The sequence below is a fragment of the Uranotaenia lowii genome, chromosome 1 (genome assembly GCF_029784155.1).
Source record: "Uranotaenia lowii strain MFRU-FL chromosome 1, ASM2978415v1, whole genome shotgun sequence".
Lineage (NCBI taxonomy): Eukaryota > Metazoa > Arthropoda > Insecta > Diptera > Culicidae > Uranotaenia > Uranotaenia lowii.
The window spans coordinates 149340057-149362589 of NC_073691.1; the positions used below are offsets into that span (position 1 = coordinate 149340057).

Below are 22533 nucleotides of genomic sequence, written 5' to 3' on the forward strand. Positions count from 1 at the left end.
AGTTCGGGTATGTGCTAACGTGTGTTTTCGGAAAATTTGGTGGCACCCAAAAACTGTGCGATGATTCCATTAGGCTAAGTGGCCCTCTCATGGGCATCGAGAAATCTGTCGGTCCTCTTCCCCAGGGTAACGGATCGGTTCCTAGATTTTCCTCGATGGAAGTGCTTGGAAAATTTTCGACTCGACGATCCGGTTATGGAAGCCTACCCTCGGGGAGGGAAACAACTCACCGATGAAAACATTTTATCTTCACTCAGTCTTGTAATTGCGTTTGGGGCAAAGTTTACGGCTTCCGGGATGAGACCCTGACAGGGAGCCGGTGGGGGTCAGCCAAAATTTGCCAATGGGAAAGGGTTAAAGTGGGGAAGCATTCCGAGGGTAATTTTCTCTCGAAATTGAGTTGAAACTTTTGGCTGCAAATTCAATCAGCCGGTAAAAACTGGAGCCTGCTCTTCCACGTGTGCTTTCAACGTAATTTAACAATGGGCTAGATAATGACAGAATGAGTTTTACGACTTGTAATTGTCGGAACTCGATTACGACATTTGGGAGCATATCCGTTATCGCTTAAGGTAGGAAAAGTGTCTTAATTGATTTTTGGAAGCTTCAACAATCGCTACAACAAGAGGCTCATCCCTTTTCCTGGTATTTGATCCCTCAAAATGTCCGCCACTTGTCCAAAAGTTTCTGGTGCTAATTTACCCAAACACTTACCCGCACTATCGCGCTCTGGCTCTCGTTTCCTAAAGTTATGATTATGGTGATAAATTTTGTCAGCTGCAGCAGCGATAATTTCCTCTTTTTTCGACGACGACGACGCTATCAACTCGCAAACTTCGTTCCACTTTCATTTCGGCTTGCATCATCGCAGTTGCAGCATTTTGGACCAAATGTTTTTGTTTCCAGAGTTTTTCGGCACAGGACAGCAACCATGGACCCGAATGCTTTCTCGAGAGGAAAATTGGCTACTTAAAACTCCGGCAATTACTACTCCGGGATGAACCGAGTTTGACAGTTTCCGTTGTAATTTAATAAGGTTTCGGCAAGGGGGTTCCCGCGGATGAAAAATCGGGGCTCAGCTTCATTTCGGGAGTTTTCTCCCGAAAGGATAAATGCGAGTCAAAGCGTTTAAAAACTTTGAGGAACGGGAATCAATTACTCAACGTTGAAGATTGTTGTCATGCCCGATTTTGAGCATTTGAATCTGAATTTCAAGTGGTTATTTAGAAGTGTATAATTAAAAAAAAAAACAAACATGATGAGGCAACTGTTTTTTCATTTAATTTTCCCAACGATCACACAGTGGTCAACCCAGAATTTTCAGCAGAGTCGCCTTTCTTTTATGATTTTTGTTTATTTCGGAACCACCAGGAACATGACGGTTCACTCGTTTACGCTAAATTTGTTCGCAACATTGCTGTAAAGGAAAAGTTCATATAACGCCCCATGTGGCCAATACGCGCCACCCTTGTTTTGAAGAATCTGAAGCATTTTAAGCCTGCAAAATATTACCAATTTGTTCTAAATGCTGTGATTGGTCATGGCAAGTATGCATTTTTCCTTAAAATGCTCCTGTTTCGTGATAATTTCACAATTTAGGTTTTCCTTCATTTCGATCTAAATTTTAAAACACTTTCAATCAGGTGTCACCAAGCAGAGAAAAACGAATAAGACAATATTTTCTGACACATCGATAGAGGGAATCTAAACTATGATATAATGCTAAAAAATTATACCGAACGCTATGCCCAAGTAACCATAAGCATTAAGCCAAAACCTTGAATCAGCATTAAACCAACATTTCTAATGCAAGTTAGCATGAAATCACCATTTCTAATGCAAGATGGCATTAAATCAACATTCATAATGCTTTTTTGTTTTATATAAGCATTATTAATGCATAGAAGCAATAAAGAAAATTAGCACTAATGATAACACTATATGCACATATAGAGTAGCTCTAAAGTTAATAAGCATTAGGAGTGGTGTGACCAGAACAGTACTTGAAGTACGGGTTTTTTCACCCATCTTATCAGCATCAAAATTGGTCGAAATGGTAAAGGCGCAAGGAGAGATAAAGGCTGCTGCGGGATCCTCGGTTCGAGACTCAGAAGAATTCATTAAGCAGGCATAATCCTCCTTCATACAGCAGGTTGATTGATGTTGCAGATAATAATTATTTATTTCATTTTTGTTCATTTTAATTATTCAAAAAATAATAATTAAATAAACAAAAGGTGTTCTAAGTATGCATTGTTAATGCTTTTATACGGCTTGCGAAAAATGACGTTTTGATGGTGCTCTAATTCAGCATTTCTAATGCTTATTAAAGGCTATGTTGTGATAGCATTTAATCAGCCCGCTATTTCGCCTTTTTAGCATTAAATCTGCATTTTATACGCATATAGTGCAAAACAAGCATTAACACAGAGTTATATATGGGAATATAGTGTTGATTAAGGGCTATGTTTTAGTGCTTATGGTTACTTGGGTGGTATGCTTTTTATGGGTATGTTTTATCACGGCCCATGCGCTCGTTATAACGCGCCAATCGTAGTAGGCTGAAAATAGCATTAATTTTTCAAAAAGGCCAATTTTCATTGAAAATGAACAAAAAGTCTAAAACTATATTTTGAGCGTTAATTCAACCCAAAAAATCTACTTTTTTTTTTAATTTTGATTAGTCCATTTTGATTTTATTTTCATTCAAAGTGTCTGTAAGTATTGGTGTGTTTTCGGTCTTCGGCTGCTAGGCGCGTATTGAATACACGGCGGCGCGTATTTGCAACACAGTTTTGTTCTGTGGCTTTGAATAAGGTTTTTAAAAATCAAGTTTTTGAAGCAACTATAGCAATATGAGTGATAAAAAATCATAGGCATTTGTAGAAAACAATTTTCTTCTCCTTTAATTGCATCAAAAACTAGATTTATTAAAAATCATATTCAAAGCCACAGAACAAAACTGTGTTGCAAATACGCGTCGCAGTGTATTCAATACGCGCCTAGCAGCCGAACACACCCGAAAGCAGCCGAAGACCGAAAACACACCAATACTTACCGACATTTTAACTGAAAAGAAAATCAAAATGGATTAATCAAAAATTAAAAAAAAAAAAGGTGAAAAGTAGATTTTTTTGGGCTGAATTAACGCTCAAAATATGGTTTTAGGCTTTATGTTCACTTTCAATGAAAAATGGCCGTTTTGAAAAATTAATACTATTTTTAGCGTATTACGATTGGCGCGTTATAACGAGTGCATGGGCCGTGATAAAAGATACCCATTAAATGCAGATCTTAGCGAGTTCAGTATGATATTTAGGTTTAAAATCATAGTTCAGATTCTCCTCTATTGATGTGTCAGAAAATATTGTCTTATTCATTTTTCTCTGCTTGGTGACGCCTTATTGAAAGTGTTTTGAAATTCACATCGAAATGAAGAAAAACCTAAATTATGAAATTTTCACGACTCAGGGGTGATTTAAGGTAAAAATCATATTTGCCATGGCCTATCACAGCATTTAAAACAAATTGGTGATATTTTGCAGGCTTAAATGTTACAGATTCTTAAAAAACATGAGTGGCGCGTATTAGACACATGGGGCGTTATGAGAACTTTTCCCCTATACCTATATAAAACTATCTAGATTTTTTCTGCTATCGCAAATAACGCAGTGTTTAATGATAAATAAATAATAAGTTGCAGCTATCCTCACTTGATCCAAAACTTTTTTCTGTCTCAAATGAAAATGAACATCGAAAATACACCTTCATTTTAGTGCTTTTTTAAATGTGCTACAGTGTTGTTAGGTACCTACTTATAGAACTTTTTTAATTAAATTTACATTGTTCATCGTTTAACTTAAAATTTTCTTAAAAAAAATAAGAAGATTTTAACATCATGTCAGACTTGAAGTTTTTTCATTTTGTGATACATTTTTATTACAAGTTTGAACATTTAAGGAATAGTTAGACTAGTTTGAAAAATAAAAAAAAAATCGTGAACATTATTGACCGACCTAAATTTTCAATGTAAAATCGAGCGCTGAATCCGAATATGAAATTCAAAAAATCTCAGTAGAATTGTTTATGAGTTTTGCTTCAAATATGATTTTTTTTTTAAAAATGAAGAAAGTAGGGGAGATAAGGATCTATCATTTCCTTGTGCTCAAAAATTATAATAGGATGAGTGCTCCTACTTTGGACCTAGAGCCTACTTCAGTTCTAAAATGCCGAAAATGGTAAATAATTCATTTTACTAGCATAGGATAAAGAAACCTTAATGCAATCAATGAACTCTTGTTCTTCCTGAATCCTACCACACCGCTTTTTGTCATAAAAAATCTTTCTGATAAAATTTTCAACGTTTAAATAAAAGAGCCTCCTATTCAGTGGTAAATCAGACAGCTCAATTAGTGGGTCGCGTTTTCAGAAATGAGAGTAAATAAGGAAAAATCAAAGGGAAATTACTTTTACTGTTAAGGGGGGTAGGGTCTAACACTTTCAAAAAATCGATTTTTTCGTTGTTTATTTTCTTATTGTAAAACATTTCAAGAATGTTGTGTCAAATTTTCAAGTCAATTGAAGAAAAACTGTAGGAATTATAGGCCTTTATCTCCTCCTATCTAATACTGCAAGAAAGCAAGAGCAGAAACTTCAAACGCGTTTTTCTCGAAAGCACATTTTTAAAGTCCGTGGACATCGTCATTTGAAAACTACTTCACCGATTCTTTTCAAATTTGGAACATATTTTCTACATATAAAATACCAGACCCCAACGTTTTTTTTTACTTCGGGGAGATTTTACAGATAAAAATGGCGGATTTTTTCGTGAAAAATCGTAGTTTTTACTTCAAACAGCCACCAAAATTTCATAAAAAAATTTTTAAGTTAAATTAAAACGTTGGGGTCCAGAAAAACATCTATAAAAATATTTTGCTCTGATTTTTTTTACTTCAGATGATTCTGTGTTGAGATACAGTGTCCATCGCAAATCCTGTTTTCTAAAAGGCATCCTCGAAAGTGCTCCGTCACCGGCTCAATTTTTCAATATTTTTCTACGAAAAAATTACTAAATGTTCATTTAACAATGCTTTGTATAATGCAAAAAATTTGAATACATTTGTTTGAAGGATAGCTCTAGAAAAAAATCGTGAAAACGGTGTTTTTTTACCCGTTAGACCCTACCCCCCCTTAAGAATGTGAATCAAACTACCTATTTTTCTTAAGTTAAATGAAAACTAATGGAAAACCTGGAATATTTGTAAAGGGTCCAAATATAGGGATTTTTCGATTTTGATGTTCCATTTTTAGATCTGACGTCTCCAAAACTTTGTATGAATACCAAATAAATCAACAGAGGTGCGCATTTTTAATTGAGGCATAATTCAGAACCAATATTGAATATTTCTAACATTTTTTTTCAGCTTTACGCAACTACAAGTTAGTAAACATAAAAGAAATTTGAGCAATGGTTCTTCTGATAGAGCTGACGGGGAGTGAAAGTGTTCAAAATACTCAGAACAGACATGTAAGTTTTCTAAATCGTCAAAAAGCTGTAATAGTTTTTTATGATAATATTTGATTAAAGATTACATTTTTAACGAATTTGTTTAATTATTTTCGAAAAGCAATACTTTTTATAAGATTTTTAGTTATAGCACTGATGAACTGATGTACAAGCTAAGCCTTGAAACGTGTGTAAAGTTCCAACGGCCGTTTTCAATCAATTTTATGTGTTTTGGTTGAGCCACCAGATGTCTCCAAGGACACCAAAGAGAACTGTCAAGAAGAAAGTGAAATGTAAACAAAACAAAATAAAAAACTATTAGTCAGTTATGAATATGTCGAATTACTATTTGACGAGTTTTGATCAAATTGATGATAAAGATTCGCAACTTATTTATGATATACGTAATGAAAATTTTATGCATTATGCTTTTTTCTAATTGCTTCAAACTAGCATTAAGCACTAGAAACAGATATGATACAAGAAAATGCTCACTCAGAAAAGCCTAGAATCGGTATTGTTTCATGAGATTGTTAATTTTAAACTCAACTGGACAAAATAACTGGTTCGACTAGCTTGCCCGAAGTTCTTAGTCTTTTTTTAGTAAAAAAAAAAATAAGGTAAAATGAACCAGGCAAATTTACCTTGTTGTGAATATACTGGAGCCATCCATTCTGCTACGATGTTAATTTATTAATTTTTGAGATCATATACGATTGTGCTCTTCCAAGAATGAGGTACTTTAAAAGTTTGTTCGGCTTGTTTAACTGATAGCATTTGAAATTTTGCACTGGTTTTTGGAATATTCAAATTCAAGCTTGTACATCTGTTTATTATTTCGGCAGTCTCTGTAGTGAAAAAATATGATGATGCTATTTTCCTCATCTTAAAATTATTCGTGGTTAATCTAATTGTATAGAATAATTCTTCGTATTGTATTTAAATTTATTCATTTTTGAATTCAAATACCATTGCGTCCTTTCGAAAAATTGTTTCATTTAAAAGAGCTATCTAGAAAGAGTGCCATCTATTGCACCGTTTAAAAGTTAGAAATCTAGCAATAGATGGCACTGTTTTTCGTCATTTTTTAACGGCTTCTTTAAAATAGAGCACTGGAAATTTTACACAAGTTTCTGAAGATTTTTCGTTCGAGCTTGTACCACAGAGAACAGACATACAAGCTAGCCCACGAAACTTGTGTAAAATTTCCAACGATAGTTTTGAACAATTTTTTTTTTGCTGGGCCTTTTCGAAAGCTGGCCACTTGAAAATTTGATTTCTAACTTTTGAACGGCGCAATAGATGGCACTATTTCAAGTCAATTTCTAACGTATTTTTGGAATGTCAGCATTTGAAATTTTACACACTTTTTGGAAGATTTTTTGTTCGAGCTTGTACGTCTGTTCTCTATGCTTGTACATCTGTTCATCTGTGGTTATAGGTCCAATAAAAGGTACCAGCACAGAACCAAAATAGGAACAGTATGTTCAAAGATGGAAATTATGATCATCAATATCTTTGCAAATCTTTCAATAATGGCAAAATCTCTGTTGAAAATTCTCATTGTAGATTCAGATAAGATCATGAACTGTAAATAAATTTCTTGAAAGATATAAACCTCCCGTTTGTTTATGAACAAAACATGATTATTTAAAACCCACCGCTTAAAGGGTCCAAAGTAGGGCAACTAACCCTATTTTCATCACTTTGAAAAAAAAAATTCAAATATATTTTGGTGAATTTGAAAAGTATTGTTTTTTTTTGTCTAGGGGTAGATATTTTAAATACTAAAGTTGTGTTTCGCATCAAACCAAGGAAGGCTTTTTGCCTGGGTGCTCGTTTTGCCCTTAGCTCTCCTACATTTTTGCGTAAATCTTTTAAGAACCGTGTTCTAAACCCTCCGATTGATTTTATTTTTGTGAAAAATGCACTGGATAGGCGAGAGTCTCGTCAGTAAGGATCTGGCAAATTCTCTGAGATGCAGATTTATATTTGTTGAAATTGTGAAAATTTGAAAAAAAATAAGTTTACACAAGCTTAAACAATGTTAAATGGTGTATATGAAAAAAATTATAACATTTCTAGCTCATACAAAAAGAAATTAGATTTTGTCAAAATCAGTAGAGAAGTTGAACAGAACAAAAATGAAAAAAAAAACAAGGTAGCAAAATAATATTTAATCACGATCGAACAAGATTTAACAACACAAAGAATTTTTAAATAAGAAAAAACAAAATAAACATGAAAAAACGTAACAAAAAATATAATAAAAACGATATATGTAGCTAGATAAATTAGGAAAACGGGATAAACTTTTTCAAACACGATAAAGATTTGTTTATCATCAAGCTTACGAAATTCGTTTACTGTATAATTTGATTCATGTGCTCAATCAAGTTTTTTTGTCTTTGTGGATTGCGCTTTTGCGCTTTAATTTTTTTGACTTGATTTTTTTTTCTTTTACCTTACATTCTTGTGTTGTCTTATTTTTCTTGTTTTATCTTGCTCCAGCTTCTGGTATTCTGAATATTTTTTTTTTTGTTTGATCTTGTTTTATTTAATTTTATTTTGTTTGTTTTTTATCTTATCCTGGCTTGTTTTATTCTGTTTTACTTCTTCTATCTGATTTCAGCTTGTTTTATCTTGTTTCACCGTGTTTTATTTATTTTATTCTTTTTAACTTGAGTTTTAATTATTTTTTTCTAGTTCTATATTACTTCATCTTATTCATATTCACTGGATTCTTTATTTAAACGATTGTTGTGTACGTGAGAAAAAAAGAAATCGTTTAAGAAAAGTTCAAAACAACCGGGAAAAATTTATCGCTCATTTCGAGGAAAGTGGTCATCTTGGACTGTAAATCGATCATTTCCAAATAGGTAGACCATTCTGAGGTGATTTTAATAAAATCTGGAAGCTCAAAGATTTGTTTTGAATTTTAGGCCACGGTTGTTCCGGAACTTCCGCTGAGTCTCTAAATAAGTGGCCATTCCGGAGTATGTTTCTGTCGAAAAGCAACGTCTGAATCAATTTATCACCCAACAGTGGTTTGGAAAAAAGCGAAAATGTCTAGAACCTGTTTTTGACATGTTCGAAAATCGTCTTATTTCAAGAAAATCGTTTAAACAATCGGTAAAATAAAACCGTGTAAAAATGATCATTTAACTGTATAATCTTGTAAGGAATTTGAATATTTGAATGGGATCCATTAGTTGAATTTGAATTTTAGAACTTTGTGTTTAAAATGATATTTTAATTCTAAATATTGGCTATCTATGTTTATTTCGTTTTAATGTGTATTAGCTTTAAGCTCGTATCTCGTAGATAAGGTCTTGTAAACTGAATACAGAATTCGAAATTTGAAGGCTCATTTGAGACCTGAAAATGTTACAGAGCATTGGCGGTCAAACATCCCCTCATGAGGGTCCATAAAACAAGTGATGTATTTTATTCTACACTCAAAAATTTGAAATTCTTTATCAAATTTTGATGGTTATTCAATAGTAACAATCCTTACTCAGAGATAATGCCAAAATTTCGAAAACTAATCACAGGTCCAGAATTCTGCTTCAGTTTTTCAAAATTTTCATGCTTTGTTGATTGGAACTCGTTTCTGAAAATTAAATTTTAAAGGAGAATAAACTAATTCCAGAGGTTCTGGTGTGAGTCCACATAAAGCCTAATTGATTTTCTGTTTTCATATGTTGATTTCGGTTTACAGTTTAGAATTTTAGATTTTCTGTTCGAATCATCATTAAAAAATAAAAATGAAAAGCTGTTTGAAATCGTTATAATTTCTTTTTGCATTTCATTCAAAATTTGATTAATGATTTGCGAAACTCACATGCCTTTTTAGTATTTAAATAATTATTCTTCAATTAAAAAAACATCCTGAGTTTTTGTCTGTAACTATGCGAAGTCCTGATCTCTGTTTTTTTAATTCCATTCAAAATCAAACAAAACATCATCAAGCTTCGAAATAGTGATCCAAAATTTAAACCTCAGAATCTGGTTCATCTTTTTTTTTCATTTTATTCGCATTTTAATTCAAATTCGCCAGTCGGATTAAAAGTTATACCTAATAAAAATAATAAATTCAGATTGAAATCCAAAACGTCAGAATTAATTCATGGTAGAGAGTCTGACACAAATTCCCATTCTTGGTTCGTAATGGAAAAGCTGATTTGGAATCCTAATTTCGTTTTTTCTGTGTTTTTTTTAAGAATTAGTATTGAAATACGGAAAAAGATCCAAAACTAATAGTGATACGAATACTGAGTTCAGGTGCACAATTTAAATTTAAGACGAATATGTATTCGAAATTCAGATTCAGATTCAGCTCGTGGATGAGGTTCACAATCAAGATATAATTATCAAGATGACTATTTCGCAATTTCGGGAATTAAAATTCCAAGAAATCGCATACTTATAACACTGATCATACTTATAATTTTGTTTTTTTTTTTTATTCTGTTTCGATATTTCAATTTCGTTACCAAGTCCTTTTGAATACTGAAATAGTGAATTGGGACAATTTTTGGACTATTTCCGTAATACTTCTGTTGAATGATGCTCTAATAGCACCCGATTCGTTTCAGATGGTGTATTTTGTTGCCCTAAATCAAACTAAATCAACGGGAAAATAAAGTTTAAAAGGGGGTTCACTACCAATTTTTTAACATAAATTTTTGTTCTCCCTCAAGCGGGATGAGAGTGGCTTGTTTATTGAGAAATTCGTTTACTTATAACCTGTTCAACATCAAAAATTCGTTATTTGAGCGTCCATCATCAAAAAGGCGAATTACTTCCAATTTTTTCGTTTTGCACATATTTTTTTGATTTTCGCAAGCCCCGTAAATCACCTTTTTATTATCCACTTTTATATTCTAAGAAATGTTGATGGTGGTGCCTAACTGAAGGGGCAAAAAATTCATATTAAATTTAGATTTTTATTTCTTGACTACCTGCGAAAGCTGGAAATCCCATTATTCTAGGTTCATCTTGTTTCATTTTACTAACAAAGAATATAAATAATTTCCATATTAAAGAGAAATTCAAAAATTGATTTTATTTTGATTTATTTGTAAGCAACTTATTTGAACCTACCATACAGAAATTTATGCAGGATATTTTTTCAAGTGAACATTGGAAAGATTCCCAACTCAAAAACTCGACCCAAAAAAAAAACAACTTTGAAATTGCTCTTGTTAAAAGATTTCTACATATATTTGACTTTAAAAAAGAGAAGAGTCTTCCAATATAATAAATTATCTTTGTTTACCAAAATTTGTTTGAAAATTGAATAAGAAAATCATATCTTGTCAAGCTTTTAAAGTGTAGGTATCGATTTTCAAATAATTTTTTTCTAAAATTGTTAGAGTTTTGACATATTTTTTTAGATATAATTTCAATTATAAACAATTACATGTGTGCCAAATGTGATCACAATATTTCGAAAATAGTTAGATTTCTGTAAAATTTTCAATTTGTCCTATATCGAGCCACCAATTTTAACAAAGAACGGTGGATCGCAAAACAAAATCAAACATTCCATCATGAGAAAGTTGGTTTGTTAAATATGATGGAAATTGCCTGAAAAATTGTATGGGTTGAGTCATACATATATCATGTGAATTTTGTATGGTAGCCCCCCTTAAGTCGAAGTAGTTTGAAAGTTTTATAGCAACCATTCCCGTTTTTGGAAGCAGTTGTTATCAAATTTCACTTAGATTGATTCAACTGGTTCCGAGTCTATAGGAAACAGACAGATAGACAAAAAAAGTCATTTTTTAACATAGATAGGTATAGATATAGATTTTTTTAAATTATTCTTTCTGGCTCGATTGTGTATAAGAAGATCAAACAAATAATCGCTCGATTGGATTGTGAAGGCAAAAAATGGTTGTTTGTGCTTCTTTTACTCTGTTCAAGTCCAAAAACTTTTGACGCTTATATGTGATAAGAAACTACCAAATTTTAGTGTTTTCTAAAATGGACGTACCTAAATTCTTCCTTATAAGTTCAGTATAGGGCATGTAAGTTATGCGAAACTTAAATTGAATTTATCGGGCAAATTAAACATCAAAATAAGGAATATTCATATCGTTCAATCATTTAAATCCCTTTTCATCTCATACGAGAAAACTTAGTAGACCCAAGTGAAAAAAGACATAACAATTAACCAAATTTAGGAACACAAAATCTCTTTGAATGACTGCCATTCGAACTTTGCTGAAATAAATTCGAAACTGACCTAAACTAACTCATTTGTCATCAGAGTATTACCCACTCATATTTGAAGTTCTGGTTTCACCAAACTTCACAAGGAGCAGTCTACTTCAAATAACATTCCGATCAGAGCATAACGATAATGACCTACCTTTGACAGTGGCCGGAAGCAGGCTCCAGGTGCCGGTAAATGCCACCAGCACCATGGCCAGTGCCCACAGCGACTGTGGGTTAGCCATAATTTTTCACTTTCGTCGCTCGGAGAGTCGACTCCTGGTCTGGGTCGGCTTCTGCTTTTCTGGTGCCCTGATCCTTCCTTCTTGCGATTGGTTTCCCCTTTTTCGGAAGCAAGAAAGAGTTGGACAAGTTTGCCCAAAGTAAATCCTTCAACTTCTCGTCGCCACTTTTGCTTTTGCTCGGTTGGTTCTCCGGGAGGTGATGTGATGATGTTCTTCTGCCGTTCGGTCAACCGGATGAAGCGGTAATTCTTCCTGGGATTCTAGGGGATGGTTTCACTGGAGATCTGAAACAATAGAAAATCCGAACCAAGGGAATGGCCGGAAGTGAGAGGAAAAACGTTAGAAAATGGATGAAAAATGAGCTTAAATTATGTCAGCTCAGAAACAGGCTTAGGGGAACTGTCGAAAAGTTATTTGGACGTCTTGTCGTTTTGTGGTTTTTCGTAATTGCCCGGACTGGAGTTTTGAGCTAGTGGTTCTTAGTGATTTGTGGTAACAGTTTTATCTGGTCTATGTTTTATTGAATTTAAGATATGCTATATGTCACACTGAATATTATTTGATTTATTAAAAATTTTACACTTTTTTGAGTATATCGCGATTTTTTTATTTAGACAAAAGTGCATCAAATTATGTAGGTACCAATAACTGTTGTTTTACCATTGTTTGACATCAAAACAGCAGAAATGCTAATTTTACCATACCTAAACAAATTGAAGCAAAAATTTTACAAAAATCGAAAAAAAACACGGCCATAACAAAAAATAAATAAATAAAAGAAGAGCACAAAACAGCAAAATTATTTTAAATTATCATCTAGAATATATGAAGTAATAAAATAAATCATATAATAATAAAGTACTCATACATATTTCGCATGAACAGACAAAATGACTTCAACATGAAACAAAAATAGGACATGAAAGTTACTAGAAAAGATAGTTTGAGGGATTAGTTGAATATGGCTTATAAAGCACCATATGATTTTTCAAACATTGGAAACCAGGGGTGGAATTATGAATCCTATTCGATTCGAGTTACCCGTTTCGAGTTGAACTCGAATCGAATTAGCATCAGTATTACGAATCTCGTTCGAGTTCTAAATTTTCACGTACTAGATTTCGAGTAAATCGGGTAGTAGATCATCTCGAAATGTTCCATTCGAATCGAGATCGGTAATGCCAAAGTTGGTCGAATCGAACGAAACTCGATTGTTTCGAGTTCCATAATCCCGCCCCAGATCACCAAAAAAAAACTGACGTGGAAATGAAATAATTGCTCACAAAAAACACTGCAGTGCGCTGTGGTTTTTGTTCTACCAATGTGGAATGAAAATTGACGAAAGTGAGAACAAAATTTGAAGAATTTTGACGTATTTCTTTCAATTTTGCATTTAAAAACCTGAACACCCCTCATTTTGAAGGTGTGTGTGTGGGTAGAATGTTGCTCCTATTTTGATTTTGGAATTCACTCTTCAGTTGTCAAAATGCCGTCCAAGGAAGAAGAGCAGCACTCATTTTAGTGGTTTTATGCCAACGTAAAAACTTATACTACACATATAATATACGGCGTATTACAGAACACGACACTTGACGTTCTTACTAACATAAAAGGATTTAAAATTACCTTTCTTGTCGACCGGTTTCGGGCTCGATGTTGCCCATCTACAGGACGATGTCCGACTGGTTACTCAAAAGAAAAACACTAACACAGCTTCATACTACTGCATAGTATTCGTCGAAGGATGGTCATATCATTTTTGGTAAGCCAAGTTGAAAAGAGGCGATATGATTGGCGGGTCGTCCTCGTTCATTAAAGGCCTCTCAGAAGTTATTATAAACATGGATTTCCAGGCATTGAAATGTGACGCTTTGTGTATACATTTTTTGAATCTAACCTTTTCCCAATCTATAGAGTGGTTAGATTCTGATGCGTGGGCGGCTACGCTGGATTCGTTGGTTTTGTTGTTGTCTACAGCGTTTTTTATGTTCTTTTATTCGTGTTTTAAATTTTCGTCTTGTCTGGCCAATATAAACTGCTGGACAAGTCCCACCGGAAGAAAGATCCGGAATTTACGAGATTCCGTGTGAGACTTGTTCACTGAAATCGTCCTGTAGATGGGCAACATCGAGCCCAAAACCGGCCGACAAGAAAGGTAATTTTAAATCCTTTTATGTTAGTTAGAACGTCAAGTGTCGTGTCCTGTAATACGCCGTATATTATATGCGAAGAAGAGCAGCGTATCAAAATTTTGCTCGCGCATCGCGAAAATCCGAGCTACTCACACGCAAAGCTGGCAAAATCCCTAAAAGTTGCCAAATCAAACGTTACAAATGTATTTATTATTTATTTCGTCTAATTAAAGTGTTTGGGGAACGTTTGTCGACAGCCAGGAAGTCTGGATCGGGGGGAAATCGAAAACCGGAAGCCGCTGAGACGACAAAGAGAGTTGCCGGTAGTTTCAAGCGAAACCCTAACCTCTCTCTCCGAGATGCCGCAAATAAGCTGGGTGTATCGTCTACAACCGTGCATCGAGCCAAAAAACGAGCCGGACTGTCGACTAACAAGAAGGTAGTGACTCCAAATCGCGATGATAAACAAAATACGACGGCCAAAGCGCGATCCCGGAGGCTGATGTTGATGAAGTTTGACTGCTTGGTGATGGACGACGAAACCTACGTCAAAGTCGACTTCAAGCAGCTTCCGGGACAGGAGTTTTATAAGGCAAAAGGAAGGGGAAAGGTAGCAGATATTTTCAAGCACATGAAACTGTCAAAGTTCCAGAAATATCTGGTTGGGAAAGCCATCTGTACCTGTGGCTTGAAAAGCAGCATTTTCATAGCTTCCGGGACTGTCAATCAAGAAATTAACGTGAAAGAGTGTTTGAATAAACGTCTGCTGCGTTTCCTGAAGAAACACGGTTGTTCCGTACTGTTTTGGCCGGATTTGGCATCTTGCCAATACGGTAAAAAGGCCATGGAGTGGTACGCCACCAACAACGTGCAGGTGGTTCCCAAGGACGAGAACCCTCCCAACACGCCAGAGCTCCACCCAATTGAGAAATACTGGGCTATTATCAAACGGAACCTAAAGAAGACAAAAAAAACTGCTAAGGACGAGCAGCAGTTCAAGGCAAACTGGCTTTCTGCAGCGAAGAAGGTGGACAAGGTGGCTGTACAAAATCTGATGGCAGGGGTTAAGCGTAAGGCCCGGCAATTCGGATTTGGAAAAGCGGAAGCCTAACTGAATATTTTTCCTGAATTTTATACTAATTAAACTTGAAAAAGAAATTTAATTTAATTTTTAAATAAACGATTTCACCGATTTACGCGCGTTTTAGCTTGACCAAATTTCGACCGTATCACCATTTATTATCAGTTTCCAATACAAATAGTATTGCATTTAATTTGATACCACAACAACACTGAAATGGTGTGGCAAGACATATGTGAATGCGGTAAAATGCCTCGTCTATTCATAGCCACAGAAACAATGAAAGACACAATTTATTTGCAAGAATGTTTAGAAAAAAAATCTTTTGGCCTGATCTCGCTCCGGGCCTCTATTTACTCTAAGGATGCATTAGAGTGGTATAAAGTCAACAAGGTCACATGTTTACCGAAGAAATGAACCCACCAAACTATCCCGAAATTCGTTATGGGCTTTGACGAAGGCAAATCTGAGAAAATATATGAAATCAACGGACAGTTTCGAAAATTCGAGCAAGATTGCGCTAAAGTTGTAAAAATAATCGAAGAAAGAACTGTGCAGAAGCAGTCGGTACACAGGTTAAGTTATCGAACTGGGAGGTCGGAATAAGAAGGTTGCGTTGGGTTCGATTCGCACTTTATTTTTTTATATTTTGTGATAAATTATCCCAACAATCCGTAGAAATGCTTATAATCTGTAGATCTACGTAGAAATCCGTAAATCTGGCAACGCTGCTTATACGGTGTGGTCGCATTTTACTCGTATGTTTTTTTCTTTGTTCGCTCTCAATCAGAGCGGTCGGCTTCTAGGCGAACATGCAATCACGATTTGGATCGCGTCCGTGTATTTCCCTGGAGGCCGTGTCCTAGCTCCGATGCCAGTCAGCCGAGGCACGTATAACTATAGTGCGTTCCTCTCTTACGATCAAATTTTGCAAAATCCCAAGAGCTTCGTCAGATGGATCGTTACGATTCTATCGGCGTGTTATGGTTACCTCTCTGCCGATATGTACATCGAAGACGAACAACGAAAGTCGTGCCTTCTATGGACTCCACAAGCAAATGCGGTCGACAAGACTTAGCCCTCGCACAAAGTGTAACCTGTACACGACGCTCATTAGATCGGATGTCCTCTACGGGCACGAGACGTAGATATTGCTGGAGGAGAACCATCTTTGCCGACGTGTAGGAGAACGGAGTGTGGAGGCGAAGGATGAACCACGAGCTTCTGTTCGGCGAATCAGTATCCAGAAGGGATTGTGACAATGTCGAACGAGCAAGGGCGCATCGAGCGAGGTGGTGAGACCATATGAAGCGTAATCTGGCGAATGTGGGATGTCCAAAAAATTGGAAAACGTTTGCCATGGACCGAGTTATTTGGAGGAATTATGTTCATCAAGCTAGGTCGTGAGACGAAATGCTTGATAAAAAATATAGTAAATAAAGATACCGAAGTTCCGGTTTGGATAAAAACATACAACGGGTAATTGGATTCGTTTATTGGATATAAAAGAATTAGAAATTTCCAGGATTCCAGCGCCAGTTTGTTTAAAAAAATTGAAGTATCCATTTACTGGTTACTTTGCACCCACAAAAAATCGACAAATTTAAAAGAATGGTTTAGAAATTCAATAGCGGTTGTCTATAAACACCTTTCAAACTTGAGAACCAACCAGAGCTAATAGAGTCGGTGTCGATTCAAGCAAAAACCAATCACCCAGTCACTCAAATGTCAATAATAATTATCTCGGTCGTCGGCAGAGAGTTTACTTCATTCTAATTTCTTAACGTCCATCAACGTTTGCGGGTTGGTTTCCAGTCGGTATTTATTTACCGAATGTTTTTTCTTTCTCTTAACTTGCCACCGAGCCTGTTCCATTTCCGGCAACAATTCGATGCCAGCTAGACAAATCTTGAGTTTTTCCCGACTCCCGATCTCTATGGGAAATAAATTGATACGGCTATACGGCCGGAAAAAAGAACCAACCAAAAAGGTCAGTTAAAAGATACGTCACTTGCCGTGTTATGAGTGCCGTGGCAGGGGAAGAGGTTTTTGCGGTAGCAAAAAAAAAAGTAGAATCATAAAGAACTGTCTTTTTTTTGGGCGGCAGAATAGGACGCGGAGGGTGGACGAAAGTTCAAGTTTTTCGTTCTCGCTTGAAAGCAGCCGGTAATTGGATTCTGCGGCGAGATTGGAAAAGTTTATCCTCCACACTCCAGCAGCTCCCGGCAACAAGCGATCTGTTGTGGGAAATCGTTTGTATTTTTTCCTCACTGGCGACGCCAGGAAAATCGTTGTCGTTATCCAAACATTCCGCAACTCGTAAACTTTGGAAAGCAAAAGTTGAGAGGAATGAATCGAATCGACTTCAAATTTGCCGCGTCAAAAACGATATTGATGAAACGATCGGTCCCTGGAAGGGGAGGACAGACAGGTCGTCATTATGATCAAAAGGCAGAAAGCGTTTTGGGTGAGTCGAATCCAGAAAAATTAGATTTCTAGACTTTTAAAGTCAGATAAAATCATTTCTAGAATTTTAAAGTTAGGTGAAATCCAAATAAAAAAAACACCAGTCAACATAGCACAATAATTAATCGAACGTATATTTGAAATTATTTAATTTCCCGAGCAAACTCTATGCTACCAAAATAAGGAATTAATGGTTAAATCCTACCATCATTTTGTTTTGATTTTTCTCTCCCAAAACTAGGCATCATTTAGGTGCCAAAAACTTGCTTAATGAGTTCAAATGAAGTACTAACAGGAAACTGATACCTTTTATTGATATATTTTGTAGAGGCCCCCCACACTCCCCCACACCAAAATGCTCATTTCTGCCGTGATATGACGAAGTGACGTATATCCATTTTTTTCGATTTTGACTTTTTGACGCTATTGTGTGCGTTTTCCTATGAGCTATCAAATGCTTTCAACAAATCTAAAAAATATCAAACAGTTTTTGAGAAAATCGATAAAAACGAATCGCCAAAAGTGCGATTTATACGCCGAAGTGACGTATATCCATGCGTTTTTGAAAGTGATACAGAACAATTTCAATAACCCGTATAATTTACAGGTGACATTCCTCAGATTTGAAAAAAATCATATTTTAACATGACAATCGGTTTAGAATAAAATAAAAAGGCCACCCCCTCCCCCCCCCTCTCCCTTTCCTTAGAATAAAGGGTTCTCGAACAAAGTAGTTGTGGAGCCTTTTTGATAAATAAAATTTGAATGCAAACGTCGACATCTACATTAATTAAAAAAATTCGAGAAATTATTTAACATTTGTAGAACAAAACTAACTCTTCATTAATGTTGCGTTGTTTTTGTTACAAAGAAATTTGTTTGTGTTGTCATTTGTTTGTGGTAAGTTTGTTTGTCAAGCAACAATGTTGTTTTTTTTTAAAGCTGTGCACTCGAATTTTATTAACGAGAAGAATTCTGGTTTCAAAAATGAGATAATGTTTAAAAAATTCAAATATTTATTTAGTAAGAAAATCATTAAAAAACAATAGTTATAAATTAGAATTCTTCCAGAAACTTTTTTTCTTCAAGCTTTTCCCAAAAATCTTTCTTATTATCTGGCATTAGTGGACAAAGTTTCTTTAAAATCGTTTTTTTTCTTTCAACCTCTATTCCTCTATTTTCATTTCTGAAGTGAAGCGAAGATTGAAGGTCAAAGTCCGGGCGCGATACTTCCTTGAGTTGTTTCACCGTAAATAATGAAAATCGCTTCCAATCTCCTTTAAAGCACGATTTATAATGAAACGAAAACGATCCTCTGACGATATTCACCTCTTTGATTTCGGCCAATTTTGGTCGCTGAGCACCTTTCTTAAAAACGGATTGCTTAAATTTAACGCTGCTTGTGAAAAAATCTACATAGCTCATGGGAACTACTACAACTTCTGACGCTGTTTCCACGCATCTTATAAAATCTTGATATGTATGTATTTCGCCATGATTGAAACTTTTCATACGTTTTTCGACAGCTGCGTGAAATGAATCAGCGGACATGAAAGTATGGCCTGTATCCAAATATTTGAATGTTATTGTTTTTGAAGGAATCATTTTGGAGTTTACCAGCAACGTCATGTGTATCATCAGGTCCCAGTTCTTGTTTTGTCCTGAACAATTGTCCATCCAATAGAGGATTGATTCAGGACAGTCCAAGAGCATCAAGTGCTTTGTAAAAGTGCTGAATATATCAGCAGCTTTTCTGCCACTTTTTGTTTCGTTCCATAATGCGGCGTAAACTGATCCGTGAGAACTACCACCCAATGGCGCAAACGTTTCATTCATTGCAACTATCCTTTTGCAAAAAATAGCTTCTTTGAATCCTTCCATCCTTGGCAATTGGATCACCTTGAAATAGAATATAGTTGCGTTATTAAAAGATTAGATTTCAATGTGTTTACTCTCACACCTTCTGCAAATCAACGGAAAATGAAATATTATCAAAATTATATTTATCTTTCAGATATTCATCTCTCGAACTTATAGCAGCATCTTTGTGGAGTTTCCAGTCTTTACATATTGTACATCCCGTATCAATACCTATATTTTCAAGCATATGTCCAGATTCCTTGGAGTGTATTTCAGCATATCTACATTTTTCACAAAGCTCATTTCCAAGTTTCGTAAATCTTACGTTCATTTGTTTCAGTAGTTTGTTTTAAAAGGAGTAACTACATGAAATTGAGTTTTCCTTATTCTTTGTGGCAAAATGGTCATACATTATCTTACAAGTAAGATCTGACGGCAGATACAAAGCATTCGGAGCATGATCACGCCTGTAATGCGAAATCGTAGGGTTATATGATAAAATGTCGTTGCGTACGACTTCAACAAGAGGATTAATTTTGGAAATCTTAGGTCGAATATCGGGGTCCGCCTTTTTTTTGGAATCGCTATGACAACGGTACACAAAATTGCTGGAAAAAAACTTTTATGACATCAAACATTTGAATTGAAAATTATCATTTACTTGCTGGATGATGGATAACCCAACGTGTTCAGAAAAAAAACGACTACATACAGATACTGTATCTCCTGCGTCGTCCTTCAAAAAATAATTTATAGTATATTGTTTTTTAAATGGCTTTCCTTCAGTTTCTGATTGAAGACGTCGTCGTTTTGCAGAAATTTGCTTTGTATATTCCAAAATAAATTGTCGTCTTTTATCCAAATCAAAATCCCAGTAACGTACATTTGTCTGCTTTGGATTTTCGTTGGTTATTAGCGAAGAACATCGCATGTTGCATTTGCAATCAACATTTATAAGATTGTGATATTTGGCTTTTGCTTTTTTTGTTCGGGCAATTGAAGCTTGTTTTTTTGTATGTTTTGGTTCACTTGCAGCTGGTGAGAGTGAAAATATATTTATATTACATGTAGTATGTGAACATTTTCACATAGATTTCGTTTTTTTTTTCAAGGAATTATCGCTAAAATAGACAACTGTATAGACGGATGTACGGATATATACGGATGACTGCTTTTCCTGACCTTATTTCTAAAATCTCAAATCATAGACCTCACAAAACCCCCAAGTATGCATTTTCGTCTCAAACATATGCAAGATTTGATACCTGAATCTATTGATTACTCCGCCTAATTTACATACAGTTGTGTTCAAAAAAGAATGAAATAGCTTGAAGCTGCGCACCCACTTCAAACTTTGACAAGCTGCAATTTCTCTCTCGGTTGATATTTTTTTATGAAATTTTCACACGATCTAGTTCAACTATCCAACTAACGCTGTACGAAATTTGAAGTCTTTACAATGACTGGAAACAAAGATACAGCTATTCCCGTTAAAAAGGGAAATTTGAAATTGCTTCACTAAATGTGCTGTATCTTTGACAATTTACATAGAAAAATCTTGAAATTTGGTCCAATGAACCTCATTTTCTACCCGCCACCATTTTTGATCACGTTAATTGATTTTGACGAAACTTGGCCTGGTACTAGATCAAACATTTTTCATCTTTGGACCAAATTTCAAGATTTTCCAATGAAAATTGTGAAAGATACAGCATATTTAATGAAGCAATTCCAAATTTCCTTTTTTTACGGGAATAGCTGTATCTTTGTTTCCAGTCATTGTATAGACTTTCGATCTAAATTTCGTAGAGCGTTAATTAGATAGTTGAACTGAATTGTGTGAAAATTTCATGAAAAAATATCAACCGAGAGAGAAATGGCAGCTTGTCAAAGTTGGAAGTGGGTACGCCGTTCGCGCAAATTCATTCTTTTTTGTACGCAACTGTATGTCAATTTTCATTTAAATCCAATGTAAAACATTATGAGTCATCTACAAATCTGATATTTTCCTTCATTCCTGGTAATAATTAGCACCCACTTATACCGAATTTCAATTCTCTAGGTCTTATCTTAACGCTAAAACTAGGGCTGAGAGGGCAATTGAGGTCAAATAAAAAAAAACTCACAAACGAACAAACGGAAATAGTTTTTTATGTACAAAGAAATACATACCTTGAGAAGTTTCTCCGACAGCATCACTAAAATTTTCTTCCTCACTCGAATACAATTTAAGAAGATCCAACGCACTGGCCATTTTAACTAAGAACGAAATGTGTTCCAACTGCACGAAAAGACTAAGGATAAACGTCACTCCGACGGAGAATCGTTTAATCAAAACAAACGTTTATACGCCGAACTGACGCATATCCATTTGAAGTAATTATACGAATTTTACGCAAAATAAAGAGTTGTGTTTCAAAAGGCTGCATTTGTCATCTATCTATGCATAAATTCTACAGATCATATTTTATGAAAAGTCTCAGATTAACGAATAAAGAGGAAAAAGAGAAAATCGCTTTTATTCGCTTAAAACGAAAATGGTTTATACGTCACTTCGGCGTAACACGGCAGATTTGAGCCCCCTGGTAATGGACTCTACTGTTCTCAGCACGTCTGGCGGCTACAAAAAATAACAAAAAACACGAACAAAATTTTACTCAGAACCCAATTGTTTAAATTATAGTGCGAGGAAATGTAATGATAATATGTAGTTACTAAAATACTACATGGATCCCAATGAAAAACAGATTTCCTTTAAAGAGATCCACTATTCGATATCAATACTACTAATACTACTTAATCTACATTTAATAAAATAAGTAATTACAATTTAAATAATAATAAAAAAACAAAGAACACACACACACAAAAAATTAAATTGCTACAAAATTCACAAAATGTAACGGTTTTTGATGGTTTTTATTTCAATAAGCGTTGTTCTTAGTTGGACCAATAAATGAGATTCTTGACCTAAGGATGTCATGGATAGGCTTCTTTGTAGATAATCTTGATTACTGAAAT

At 34.9% G+C, this 22533-nt stretch overlaps 1 protein-coding gene across 1 annotated transcript in view; it reads right to left on the reverse strand.

Annotated features, from left to right (window-relative positions):
- The window catches only part of LOC129740476 (probable serine/threonine-protein kinase DDB_G0282963), a 491691-nt gene that overhangs the window by 119815 nt on the left and 349343 nt on the right, over positions 1-22533 (reverse strand). The window contains exon 3 of the mRNA XM_055732163.1: positions 11886-12257. Within this exon, the coding sequence (XP_055588138.1) occupies positions 11886-11973 (88 nt within the window). The 5' untranslated portion in view covers positions 11974-12257. The remainder of the gene's footprint in view (positions 1-11885; positions 12258-22533) is intronic.